The 13,329-nt window shown below is 34.5% G+C and overlaps 1 protein-coding gene across 2 annotated transcripts in view; it reads left to right on the top strand.

Annotated features, from left to right (window-relative positions):
• Positions 1 to 13,329, top strand: part of LOC126878913 (phosphatidylinositol 4-kinase type 2-alpha) — a 598,768-nt gene that overhangs the window by 453,928 nt on the left and 131,511 nt on the right. For both annotated transcript variants that reach the window (XM_050641803.1, XM_050641802.1), the window contains one exon: positions 2,038 to 2,273. In XM_050641803.1, coding sequence (XP_050497760.1) covers positions 2,038 to 2,273 — 236 coding nt within the window. The remainder of the gene's footprint in view (positions 1 to 2,037; positions 2,274 to 13,329) is intronic.

Genomic DNA, 13,329 nt, shown 5'->3' with positions numbered 1-13,329 from the left:
AATATTCGCTTTTCTCTTAGGGTTTTGGGACTCACCCATTTCCTTACGCCCCGCTCAAATCGTCAGATTTTTTAAATATACACTGTTTTGCATGTACAGTTACGATCATTGAATAGTTTACAGGCTTACGTATCTAGGAGCCGATTTTTTTAAATTTCACCTCTTTTAAACGCACCTTTTACGTCAAAGTGGCGTTACCAGTGGTGTACCTATAATAGGTTGATTAAAATTAAAAAATCAAAATAATATAAATATATTTTATAAAATTTAACAAAATGCCAAGGGCCATTAGTTGTCGAGGCATTAAGCTAAATAAAAAAAAAATTAAATGGAAAGCATACACAGAAGATTTTTGGAGGAGTTTCATATCGTTTTAATTTATTTTTCAACACGCGAAATTTTTGACAAGTATTGACTTTTTGAAATTTTTTGACTTTGACATTTATCAGATCCGTACGACACTGCAATTTTACAGTATTACAATATAAAAATTAAGGTGTAAACTATTCAGTGATCGTAACTGTACTTAACTTACCTTATCTTAATCTGATGATTTCGAGTGTTTCTAAGGAAAGATTTTTTTTCGGCCCCCCTTAAGGAACTCCCCTGTATTAAGAGCCAATATATGGTAGAGGTACATTTACAGGGTACAAAGTTTCTCCCCATGTAATAATCCGACGCGCTCGAGTAACTGCAAAAATCCCCGCTTGGGCTCCCCTACCACGAACTCTATCCACCTAACTTATTCATAGGAGTCTCCGATACATCCAGATTTCAAAGGCTTCCAGATTCTTGATAAGTCCAACCTTCGACACCATACAAAAGAGTAGAAAACACATAACATCTTACTAATCTAGTGTTCAGAGTAATATTGTTTCCACATACAGTTTCTTCATGTTAAAGAATGCAGCTCTGACCTTCTCTATATTATGTATTCTAATTTCTTTGTTCATGTCCCAGTTCTCATTATTACAACCAAGGTAGGTGATACTGTTAGTTCTCTCGTGTTGTTCACCATAAGCTGCTACCGGTTGTATTGGCATTTTACAGACAACCATCACCTTTGTCTTTGCGGTGTTTAGCCTGAATCAATTTTCATCACACGTTGTGGTAATCTTATTAATCAGATGTTGAAGTTATTCGTAATTGCTTGTAATTAACACTGTGTCATCTGCGCATCTCAAATTGTTAATATTAATATATCCACTGCTTTATTGAAAACGAACTCAGAATATATGTTAAATATTAGTGGGGACAAAACTCAGCCCTTCCTTACTCTTCTTCGTATTTGAAGCTCTTCATAAGTGTCCCGGCCAATCATTATGTTTGCAGGTTGATGTTAGTAAATATTTTAATGATGCGTAGATCTTTATCATCAATACCAATCTGCTGAAGAATAACAATCATTTCAGTATGTTTTACTCGATCAAAGGTCTTCCCAAAGTCAATAAAACACATATAAACCGGATGTCCGACATCTCTGAACCACCTCCACCAAGGACGGTATTAAAAGTGAGAAATTTAACATCTGACTTCCGGTTCCACAGTTGCAACTGAAAGTACTGTTTTAAAAGTCTCCGAAATAGTACAAGCGATATATTATTCGACGCACCTTAGCAAGACGAGAATAAATATACTTCCGGATTTTATATCAATTCCAGTTAAAAAGGTGTAATCGGAAGTGCCACATTATAGTAGCAGAAATAACCTAGGATAAAACAATCATCGCATATTGAAAAGTCGAGATCGAATATTTAGTTCCGGTTTTTATGTAATTTCCGGTTAAAAAGTTATGACCGGAAGTTTAGAAAAAAATGACTCGAAATTAGTGAAATCATATATCAATCGACGTAAAGTTACACGAAGAGTTCAAATATCGACTTCCATTTCTACTTTCGGTTTGTTCTTGGCTAAACTCTAAACTGCTTATTTTATCAAGGTACAAAACTAGACTATATCATTTTTACCAACTCATACAAAATAACACGTATACTAGTTTGTATCTAATGATTTCTTTAGCCATTTCACTTTCTTTAGGAAACTCTGTGAGTGCTCAAGTAGAACTAACAGATACAACGGATTGGAATTTGGTGCAGCTTCCTGAGATTAGTATAGCAGCAATCGATAATGGTCTAGCGTTTCCTTACAAACATCCGGACAGTTGGCGAGCTTATCCTTACCATTGGGCATGGTTACCACAAGCTAAAGTACCATTTAGTAAGGCTACCAAAGACCTGGTGTTACCATTATTGTCAGATATGAACTTTGTGCAGGTAATATATGAAAAACTGTATGAATTATTGGAAAATCAAAAACGACACATCCAAAATTTTTCGAAATTCGATTCCAATTTTTTCTAAAGCAGCTAAAACGATACCCCGTTTCCGTTGAGATAGGCAAACTGCCCTCGCTCCCAGAATTCAATTTTTTTTAAATTGTTTTACGTTCTTTGTGATACAAAAATAAGGCTCAGTGCAATTTTAAACCTTTTTCTCTCTTCCACTTCCCCCACCACCAAAAAACCTCATTTTTTCGGTTTTATTTGTTTAGATGGTATGCAATCAATTTAAAAAATTTAAAAAAATTCACACGCATAATTGAGGCTTTTACCATGTCTATTTTTTATAGACCCATAAGTTGAGTGTACATAACCTCAAAATGCAATTTTTATTTACTTTTTTTTTGAAAAAAACGTAGCAAGTCGAATTTTTTTTGTGTATTTTATCAAAAACTAATTTCCAATTTTTTTCAGATTTTTCGGTAAGGTGCGCGATCTTCAAAAACCGAGAAACTGGCTTTGGGGGGTTGGGGATTTTCCCCATTTTAAGGACTTCCAAATTGATCAAATCAAGTTTTTTTTTATAGGTTATATATAATTTGAAGGGAACGCTGCAGAGTTAAAATTGCGCTGAGAATATACGAAACCCTCCATGCAGCTAACCCCATTACCCAAAAAACGAGAGCAGTCCTACTGTAACAGCTGAGTCAAGCTAGAAACGAAAAGTGGATCGAAACACTGAAAAAAGGAACATGTTACATAGTAGCGTGGAACCTTGTTAAAAAACTTAGCGGTGATCCTAAGGAACATAAGCCACCTTGCAAGATTACAGCAAACCAAATCACTACTCAACTCCTGTGAATAGAAAAAATGTTGACAAGTATCTCATCCCGCAAGAAGTTTTATTAAGAACCGGCAAATATTGCACCGGCCAAGTCATGGCGTTAACAGATCACATTGAAAAGCCTTTCGAAGAACAGCCCTTTAAGACACAGGCTACTTTCGTAGATCTGACAGCAGCCTGTGACATAGTAAGACATAAGACATTGCTCCACAAATTGTAGAACACAGTCCTACTGTATTGTAGGTCATTGACCGCCATAGTTAGGGTCGTACATTCTTTACTGCCAAACAAACTTTTTTCCCTGATACCCAATCCTTCCAAAACCCAAGTCTATTCCACTTTCGCGCAAAGGAAAAGCACACTGCATAAAAACAAGAGGGAAAGTGGCATCTATACTCCTTCTCAGAGGCAACTTTCAGTGCGTCACTATTTTTCGATTTCTTTCTAACGCATTAAGTTGGAAGTGACAGAAAAAGAGGTACGTCCGTGATTAAAGTCATTTATAACATTTATTCTAGTTGTTGATAGATGGCGCTATAATCGAACAAAAAATGATTTATGTATTAAATATCTATATTCTATAAGACTATAATTTGTACAATTTATAAGACTATACCAATCAAAGAACATACGTTTTTATAAATCAAATAAACACAATTGATTTGTTTTTATACATAATTACGATTACGATTCTGACAACTGTCAGATTTAACTAAAATGTCATGCTATGATTCTCTTCATTCTTAAAGTCATATATTACGTCATTAATGACACACTGAAAGACAACTTTATAGACGTATAAATATGTAATAGGTAAATAATGGGTAAATACGGCTTTTCCGATTATAGCGCCATCTATCAACAACTGGAATAAATGTTATAAATGTGTATGTATCACGGACGTACCTTTTTTCTGTCACTTGTGTCGCACTGAAAAAAGGCTCTTAGAAGCACCATAGTAGTAGCATATTCAGGAAGCTAACGGAAAGACTGAAATCCATGAAAAGTTTCCTTAGCTCAGTGCAGGATGAACTTCCCGAATATTTTTCTCTTCTCCAGGTTCAATCTGTAGGACCTTAAAACGTGGAAAACTATGAATATAATAAGAACGGGGGGGTGCACCGGTCAACATGGCAACATGGGAGAAATAGACCAAGATGATAGAACATAGAAAGCAAGAGATTTTAATCAGATTAGATGTATCCGAGATGAAAATAATAAAATACTAATTCACGAAAAGAATGTCAAAAAGAGATGGAGTAAGTATTTTGACAGTTTATTAAATGAAGAATTTAACAGACAGCCTGTGGAGTTAACGGAGACAGTAACAGCAGTGGTTGCCAGAATAACAAACGGGGAGGTGGCTCAAGCCCTTCAAAAAATAAAGAAAGGAAAAGCAGTCGGACCAGATGACATTCCTGGGGAAGTATGGAGAGCTTTGGGAGAGACAGGAATAAGTTGGCTAGCAGGTCTATTTAATAGAATTATGGAAGTTGGACAAATGCCAGAGGAATGGAGAAGCAGTATATTAGCACCTGCCTACAAAAACAAGGGAGACATACAACAATGTATGTCTCTACATACATGTAATACTTAGCCACACCATGAAAATATGGGAGAGAGTAATTGATAGACGGATACGTGAAGAAACCGAAATATCCGATAATCAATTTGGCTTTATGCAGGGCAGATCAACAACAGATGCAATTTTCATTGTAAGGCAACTGATGGAAAAATACAGGAATAAAGAGACCACCGCTCATATGGTATTCATTGATCTTGAGAAAGCATATGATAGAGTTCCTCGAGAGATTCTGTGGTGGGAACTCAATAAGAAAGGAGTCCCTGGCGAATATGTAAAGATTGTGAGAGATATGTATGAGATAGTAACGACTAGTGTTAGGACAGGTGTGGGAGAGACTGATAAATTAGACTGAGACTGATAGAGTTACGAACAACGAAGTACTGAGAAGAATAGGTAAAGAGAAGGAAGTTAAACTTACAATTAAAGAAAGAAAACTACAGTATCTCGGACATGTGATGCGGGGCGAGAAGTATGGCACCCTGCGACTCATAATGCAAGGAAAGATAGATGGCAGAAGAAGCATCGGAAAAAGACGAATTTCATGGCTGAAGAACCTGAGAAAATGGTTTGGATGCAGCTCAAAACAACTATTTAGAGCTACTGCCTCAAAAATTAAAATAGCTATGATGATTGCCAACCTCCGTAGCGGAGATGGCACCTGAAGAAGAAGAAGAAGAAGTTTTGGACCAGATAACAGCGAAACTACAGGGTAGCATTCCATGGTGCCTAATGTATGCTGATGATGTTGTGTTAATAGGAAATAGTGAAAGATACTTAAAACAAAAACTGGAACAGTGGAGACAAGTTTTGGAGGAAAAAGGTTTAAAACTTAGTAGGACAAAAACAGAGTATTCGGAATGTTCATTTAAAGATGGAGTTACTACAAATAAAATGGTATCTTTGGATAGTGAAATGATTGTGAAAAGCAATAGTTTTAAGTACCTGGGGTCGGTATTACAAAGTAATGGAGAAATAGATGGAGATGCATGCAGTAGAATTAGGGCTGGATGGATGAAGTGGAAAGAAGCGAGTGGTGTGTTGTGTGACAGAAAAATTCCAATGAAGCTGAAGGGAAAATTCTATAAAACAGCCATAAGACCGGCTAGGATGTACGGAACTGAATGTTGGGCAGTGAAAAATTCCAATGAAGCTGAAGGCAAAATTCTATAAAACAGCCATAAGACCGGCTAGGATGTACGGAACTGAATGTTGGGCAGTGAAAAAGAAAGAGGAACAACGAATGCATGTGGCGGAAATGAGAATGCTTAGATAGGTGAGTGGAGTTACAAAGAAGGATAAAATTAGAAATGAGTATATTAGGGGAAGTCTAGGTGTGGCACCAATTGATGCCAAAATGAGAGAGCATAGGTTAAGATGGTTTGGTTATGTTCAAAGTCGAGACGTGAATCACCCAATACGAAGTATAGCTGAAGTGCAGATTCCTGGAAGGAGTAGGAGAGGAAGACCAAAGAAGACCTGGGGGGAGACGATAAGGCAGGACATGTTGGTAAAGGGGATTAACATTGATATGACCCAAGATAGAATTTTGTGGAGAAATGCAATTAGGGAAGCCGACCCCGCATAGGGATAAGGCAAAGAGAATGATGACATAGTTATAAACAAATGAAGGCCAAAAAATGGTAAATGTTCGCTTTTTTCGTCTATTACCAAAAACTGAAGCATTTTAAACAAATTTGTGAGTAAGAAACTTATAAATCATATAAAAAACTTCAATTTGGCGTTCGCTGAATATGTCTATCCTTATTGGTTGTCTAGAAAATTGCAAAATAAATCATACATTTTGAGTTTTTATAAAAATTCATGACTTATTTAAAAATTAAGTTAGAACCTTCTTATTACATGGAATGCTGAAACTTATGGTTCTTAAATTATACTCTGAATTTAAAATCAATTGGTCAGATAGTTTAAAAGTTATTTGATTTGTTTAACTCAAATTAATTTTTTTTTGCAACAATATAAGTCAGAAATTGATGAAGCTGCTCCATACTACGGATAGTTTACGAAAGAAGAAGATTTATACTATTAACGTTATTTAAAAAAGAGGACAAAAAATAATTTTAAATATTGCAAAATTATTTTGCAAGAACATGCCGATTTTTTGCTTATAAACAATTAGAATAACTTTTTAAACATTACCCGTAGAAAAATTATTTTTTCATATTTAGAAAGACTGAATTCTTTTACAAATTTAGAAAGAAAAAATTATCCTAGGACAATTATTAGGGACGAAGTTGCCCCTCTTTTTTTAATTCACAGCAGCTTTGTTTATAACAATTAAGAAATAAAATTAGCCGCATTTGAAAGAACATACTTCAGAGTTTTAATATAACAATTATTTTTTTAACATCCCATTTATTTACAATCTGTAATAATTATTACAATAAGTAAATTGTTTAATTAAATTACAAAATACTTGCAGGAGACTGTCCAGTGACAGTAACCCATGAAATCATAATTTTAGTAACAAAATTATTTGTGACTCTAATAAATGTGAAAAATTAATTAAAATATTTTTGAAAATTTAAAATCTTGTTGGTAGATCGCTTGGAGTGTGGCACTTTAGCCTTCTGTTTGCCTGGGGTGTCATTAGGTTCTTCGCTAGCCTGTTGGGGTGGTTTTGTAGTCGTATTTTTGGGAGTAACTGACAATTTCTTCTTTAACAGTCTTCATTTGAAGAGCACGATTGATGTACTCATTGGGCATGCATCACGGTACATTTGTGATAATGCGGAAGGTCTTTGATTGGAATCTTTCCAGGATGTCGATATTGGATCTTGACGCAGATCCCCATAGTTGGGTACCATAGCTCCAGATTGGCTTAATCACTGACTTGTATACTAAAATTTTATTGTACAAACTCAGTTGTGACCTTTTTCCAATCGGCCAATACATTTTATTGAGTTTCAGACCCAACTGTTTTCTTTTCGTGAATATGTGTTTCTTCCACGTTAATCTGCGGTCCAAGTGCATACCTAGGTATTTTACATCATTCCTTTGTTGTAGTACTTGATTATTTAATGAGACGGCTGAGCATGTATATTTTCGATTAGTGAACGTTATATGTACTGACTTGCTTTCGTTTACTTTAATTCGCCATGTCTGTAACCAGATCTTTATTCTATCGAGATTTATCTGGAGCAGTTGCGAGGCGATGTACGGGTTTGAGTGAGCTGCAATGATTGCTGGGTCATCTGCATATGTGGCTGTGATGATGTTTTGACTTGTAGGAAGATCTGCTGTGTAGAGTAGGTAGAGAACTGGCCCAAGGACACTACCCGAGGTACTCCAGCTTTGATTGGATATAAGTTAGTGCACTGATCTGTTACTTTTACAAGGAAATGGCGGTCGGAGAGATAGGACTTGAGGATTAGAAAATAGTTGAGAGGAAGGACTTTCCTTATTTTGTATAGCAAGCCAGTGTGCCAGACTTTATCAAAAGCTTACGAGACATCCAAAAAGGCTGCAGAACAGTATCTCTTCTCTTCTAAGGCTTTGTTTATGGAATTGCAGACTCGGTGAATTTGCTCAGTGGTAGCATGTTGTTGTCTAAATCCAAACTGGTGGTTGGGTATTAGCTGCTTTTCCACGAGGATTGACTGTAATCTGTCGAGTAGTAGTTTTTCAAAAACCTTTGACATCATTGAAAATAGGATAGGTCTATAGGACTTAACTTCTTCTACAGGCTTGCTTGGTTTGGATATTAAGATGATTTGTGCCACTTTCCACAAAAGGAGATAGTAACCAGTTCTTAAGATTGCGTTAAAAATCTGTGTCAAATATTGCACTTCTTTCTTGGGAAGGTTCAGATCTGTTTGGATTTTGTCTTGTTTGACTGTGAAGTTCTCCATCTGTTGATATGGATGTTCTAAATACAATTGAGTATTATCTTCTGCATCAGGGTTGTTGTTTTGAGCATGTGGTTGGAACACTTCCTCCAGGTATTTGGCAAAGACTGTGGTTTTTTTGTTGTCACTTTTAGCCCATCGTCCGTTATGAAACTGAAAAGAGAAAACTTAAGCTTAAATAAAGAAATATTGAAACTGAATGAACACGTCGAAGAATTAGAGAAAGATAAAAGGAAAAATAACGTCGTAATCACAGGGTTAAATCTACAAAGCTCAAATCAAAAAGACATGAAAACTGAAATCAAGAATTTCATAAGAAATGAACTAGAAGTGGAACCAGACATAAAATAAATTAAGAAAATCAGCAAAAACAAATGCCCAGTGGAATTGTTAGATACAGAAGGAAAAACGAAAGTAATAGAAAATAAGACTAAGTTTTCACTCTAATGGCATATAAAACAACATAATGCTATTCTACACCCCAACAGAATGAAAACAATGGGAACCTTCTCTGGTTACACCTCCGAGGCTTCTACAATATGCAAGCCATACGGATGCTGAGACTAAGGAAGATGAGTGAATTCTACAATTTACAATTCACGTCCCATCTGCTCAGCGCGGTAAAGTTCCAACGAGAATGGTTCCCTTCGTACTCCAATCAGAGTAAATGTAAATCAAAATTGAATAACCATTTTCAATTTCGTTGCAAAACAAAAATACAGCCGAACCATATTCTAGTCCAATCAGAGAGTGCAGCAAGCACCTCTACCGGTTTCGAAACGTATTAGTCTGTCATCAGGAGGCACATATGCTGCTCTCCCTGATCAAACCAAAACAAATCCCAGCGTGAAGTCCCGGATTGCAACGAACGAAATGGCATAGATGCCCTAGCGGCAACTGCTACAACAAGACTAAGTTTTCACTCTAATGGCATATAAAACAACATAATGCTATTCTACACCCCAACAGAATAAAAACAATGGGAACCTTCTCTGGTTACACCTCCGAGGCTTCCCAGAGAAGGTTCCCATTGTTACACCTCCGAGGCTAACCAGAGAAGGTTCCCATTGTTTTCATTCTGTTGGGGTGTAGAATAGCATTATGTTGTTTTATATGCCATTAGAGTGAAAACTTAGTCTTGTTGTAGCAGTTGCCGCTAGGGCATCTATGCCATTTCGTTCGTTGCAATCCGGGACTTCACGCTGGGATTTGTTTTGGTTTGATCAGGGAGAGCAGCATATGTGCCTCCTGATGAGAGACTAATAAGTTTCGAAACCGGTAGAGGTGCTTGCTCTACTCTCTGATTGGACTAGAATATGGTTCGGCTGTATTTTGTATATATATAAAAGACTGTAGTGGTCTTTTCGGGCCGCTGATCACAGTTTAAAGAAGCAGAAGAAAAAGAAGATTATTAAGCTTCTTGACAAGTGACGTCCGCGCATCACTGTTTTTTTTTATTTTATTTTTATCGCACAAGACATGGGTGGGTTCAAAAGAATCAATGGGGGGGGGGGAGCGTACAAATGTTCGAAATGTAAGATAGGACAATTATGATTGTCCCTCCTTAACAGGTAAGTCAACCAATCAATTAATTGTCCTTCACATAACATTTCGAACATTTGTACTTATGGTAGGCTGTTGAAAGATTAAACAATATTGTGCGATAAATAAACAAAAGTACATTGCAATCCAAAAATGAATAGTACTTAGCAATTTTTTTTTTAGAAACTTTACACAAAATATATACATATGTATACCTAACTAATATATTAGAGCAATTATTAATTAAGATTCATGTTTATATTTTAATTATATGAGATGTGTACTTTCAACCAGGTACAAATAAACATAATAAGAAAATTAATGTTCTTACTAATATTAGTAACCTACACATGTAATATAATTACAATTACATACAATTACATGGACTCACCAGACAATACGGTTTTGCAAAGAGTCCGTAATCTTTTGCTAGAGGTTTATTATAAAAAATATTGAATACTTGAGAATTTTCTGTCCATCTCGCCGTCTCTCTAATATCTTCTATAATCCAGTTCTAACTCCCGCTGAGGTAGATGCATGTCTGACACTATACACTTTAAAAATATTAGTGTCTATATTTTTAATTTAAAAAAATGTTATATCTATCTACTCAACGCCTGGGTAGATGTTGCTTTATACGTCTCTTTTTTTTTTGTTTTAGTTATAAACAAATTGTCTTCCGATTGAGGACGAATGTTTTAGAAATCTCTAAACACTCTCAACTGTGTTTTTTGTTTTAAATAGGTTGATATTTGTTTATTTATTATTATTATTATTATTTTTTGGGGAAGTCTTTATCCTATGTTATATCAAAATGTCAATTTTATCTTGATCCATGAAAATATTCTGAATTTTTATTAGGTACAGGGTTTGCAACCTCTGAACTGAAGTGAGTGCAATCAACATTACAAGTTTGTAAGTAAGATCTTTCAGGGAAAGGCTTGTGAGACGAAATAATGTTTTTAAATAAAGTAATACTGGTAGAGGGTCCCAAGTTAATTAATATTTGGGCAATTAAGGTTTGAGGTTATATATACATTTGTAAAAAAATTTAAAAATGTTTTTATAATATTCTAGGATATCTTCTATCAACGCCAATGCAGCACTGTGAATGTTAATACGAGCTATAATTTTAATCCGGTTCTACGATAGATTTAATAAAATTAAAATTTGATAATTCATAAGCAAAATGGTTATTATTTTATACTAAACCGTCACCATCTCTTGAAAACTGTATCATACAGATTTAGTGATTTGTTGTAATAGATGGGATGGAATCCTCAGGAATGCCTTTTCTTAAAAAGCTTGCCTGACAAGAATATGGAAACCCAAAGGATGTCCTGGATATAAAACCCCAAAAAAAATTCTAGATTAAATTTTTATCAGGTCCATAATTATCTTTTTGGTTGTCTAAGGTATGGTGGTCAAAGGTTGTGTACCAAGGCTGAAAAACATAAAATTTAAATCCATGCCAATCTAGAGTTAAGGCATTGGCTTTCTCTGATCCGGGGTCAGGGTTCAAAATTACATACCTTGCACATTTTTTTTTTTTTTTTTAGGATATATGGCAAACATATCAATTTCTGGAATAAGAAGCTGCTCAAAAATTATAGTAACACAATTATCACTTAAAGAATACCTACTCTGTTTCTATTTTTAAAGATCTTGATTCCGAGTCAGGCAAAAGCATTTTTTTTACTGTTACAGATGCAAAAATAATTTTTAAATTCCTATTTTCACAGAATTATTAAACTTATCTGCAAATGTTGAGTACTGTACACTACCCATCTTGTTAATGAAAGACACAGCTGTTGCGTTATTTATTCCTAGCAAAATGTTACAATTCCTATATTCGTTGAAAAAGGATTTCAAGCCACTATATGCTGCTAGTAACTGAAGTACATTTATATGTAGTTGTTGTTCATGACTCCAAAAACCATGAGTTTTGTTATCAATGCAGCATACCCGCCATGCTAAAAGATATATGCATCGCAAAATATTTCAAGTACATAATTGGATTATTTTATATTTTGCTCACTAATTGGTATGTTATTTAACCACCAATTGTAATCATTTTTAAGTATTTAGGTATGGTCATTTTAGTGTTATAACTATTAGTTTAAGAAAGAGGCTACTTTTCTTTTGTATTTATTTATATATTGTTTTTTTTTTAGTATAATTTTCCATATTTAACTTCCATAAATGGACGAACTGTTACAAACTGACCGATTAAGGCTGCAAATGATCTTATTTTACATGTACTTTTATTTTTGATGTTCTGAATACTATTAGATTTTTTTTTGTCAGCAGGTGCAAAATATATCAGGTTGTAAAACCAAGAAAAGTTATATTTTGTGGGGGTGAAAGTATACTTTTCCTTTTTTTTTATTTATAGTAAATCCCAAGCAGAAAAAACATAGAAAATGTTTAAACAATATTTTCTTTACATTTTAAATATGATTTTGAAATTGGTAAATGGTCCTCTAAAAAATTGACAAAAGTAAAGCCTCCTGTTATTAGATTATTTAGGGCTGGTTTTAAAGTTTTTGTAAATATAAAAGCCGAGATATTATTCAAACCAAACGGTAAACAGTTTAATTAATATAAAAAAGTTCTGTACTTAAATTTTAAATATTTTTTAGAATTTTAATGAACAGGAATAGCAAAATAGACAACTCTTAAATCTATTTTTGCCATAACCCTTGAAAATGAGCTTGAGGACTGACCTATTATAGTCTTCCAGCTTAAAATATGTGGCTTCTATAAAGCAATTCAATTGTTTTAAATTCAAAACAAAATCTCTGATTTCCGTCTTTTTAGGCACAAAAAACTACGAAAAATAAATTGTATTTTTGTATGTGAAGAAGGAGAAATAGTAATTTTTAATTACTTTTCAAGTATTTTTTTTTTTGTCATACGACCAGTTTTGGTCTATGAGAACTTTTGGTGCTCTCTCTTCAGAGGGCGTTGTTTTAAATAAAATATTAAAACCTTAGACCAAACTTAAAAATTTCTTATCTGAAGTAATCCCTTTCCATATTTTAATATAGTTAGCCATATTACCCTATTAATTTTTATTGACATTTAGTATGACATCCTGGTTGTTCTCATTTGCTTTTGGTACTGCTGTCTGTTCGATTGTTTGCATCTCGATGCTAGTAGAGGATGATTTGAGTACTGACTTTGTCCAATTCTTGGTCTGCTCAAGGTTGGA

The sequence above is a fragment of the Diabrotica virgifera genome, chromosome 1, assembly GCF_917563875.1.
Source record: "Diabrotica virgifera virgifera chromosome 1, PGI_DIABVI_V3a".
Taxonomy (NCBI): Eukaryota; Metazoa; Arthropoda; class Insecta; order Coleoptera; family Chrysomelidae; genus Diabrotica; species Diabrotica virgifera.
This window is presented reverse-complemented; position numbering and strand designations above follow the sequence as displayed.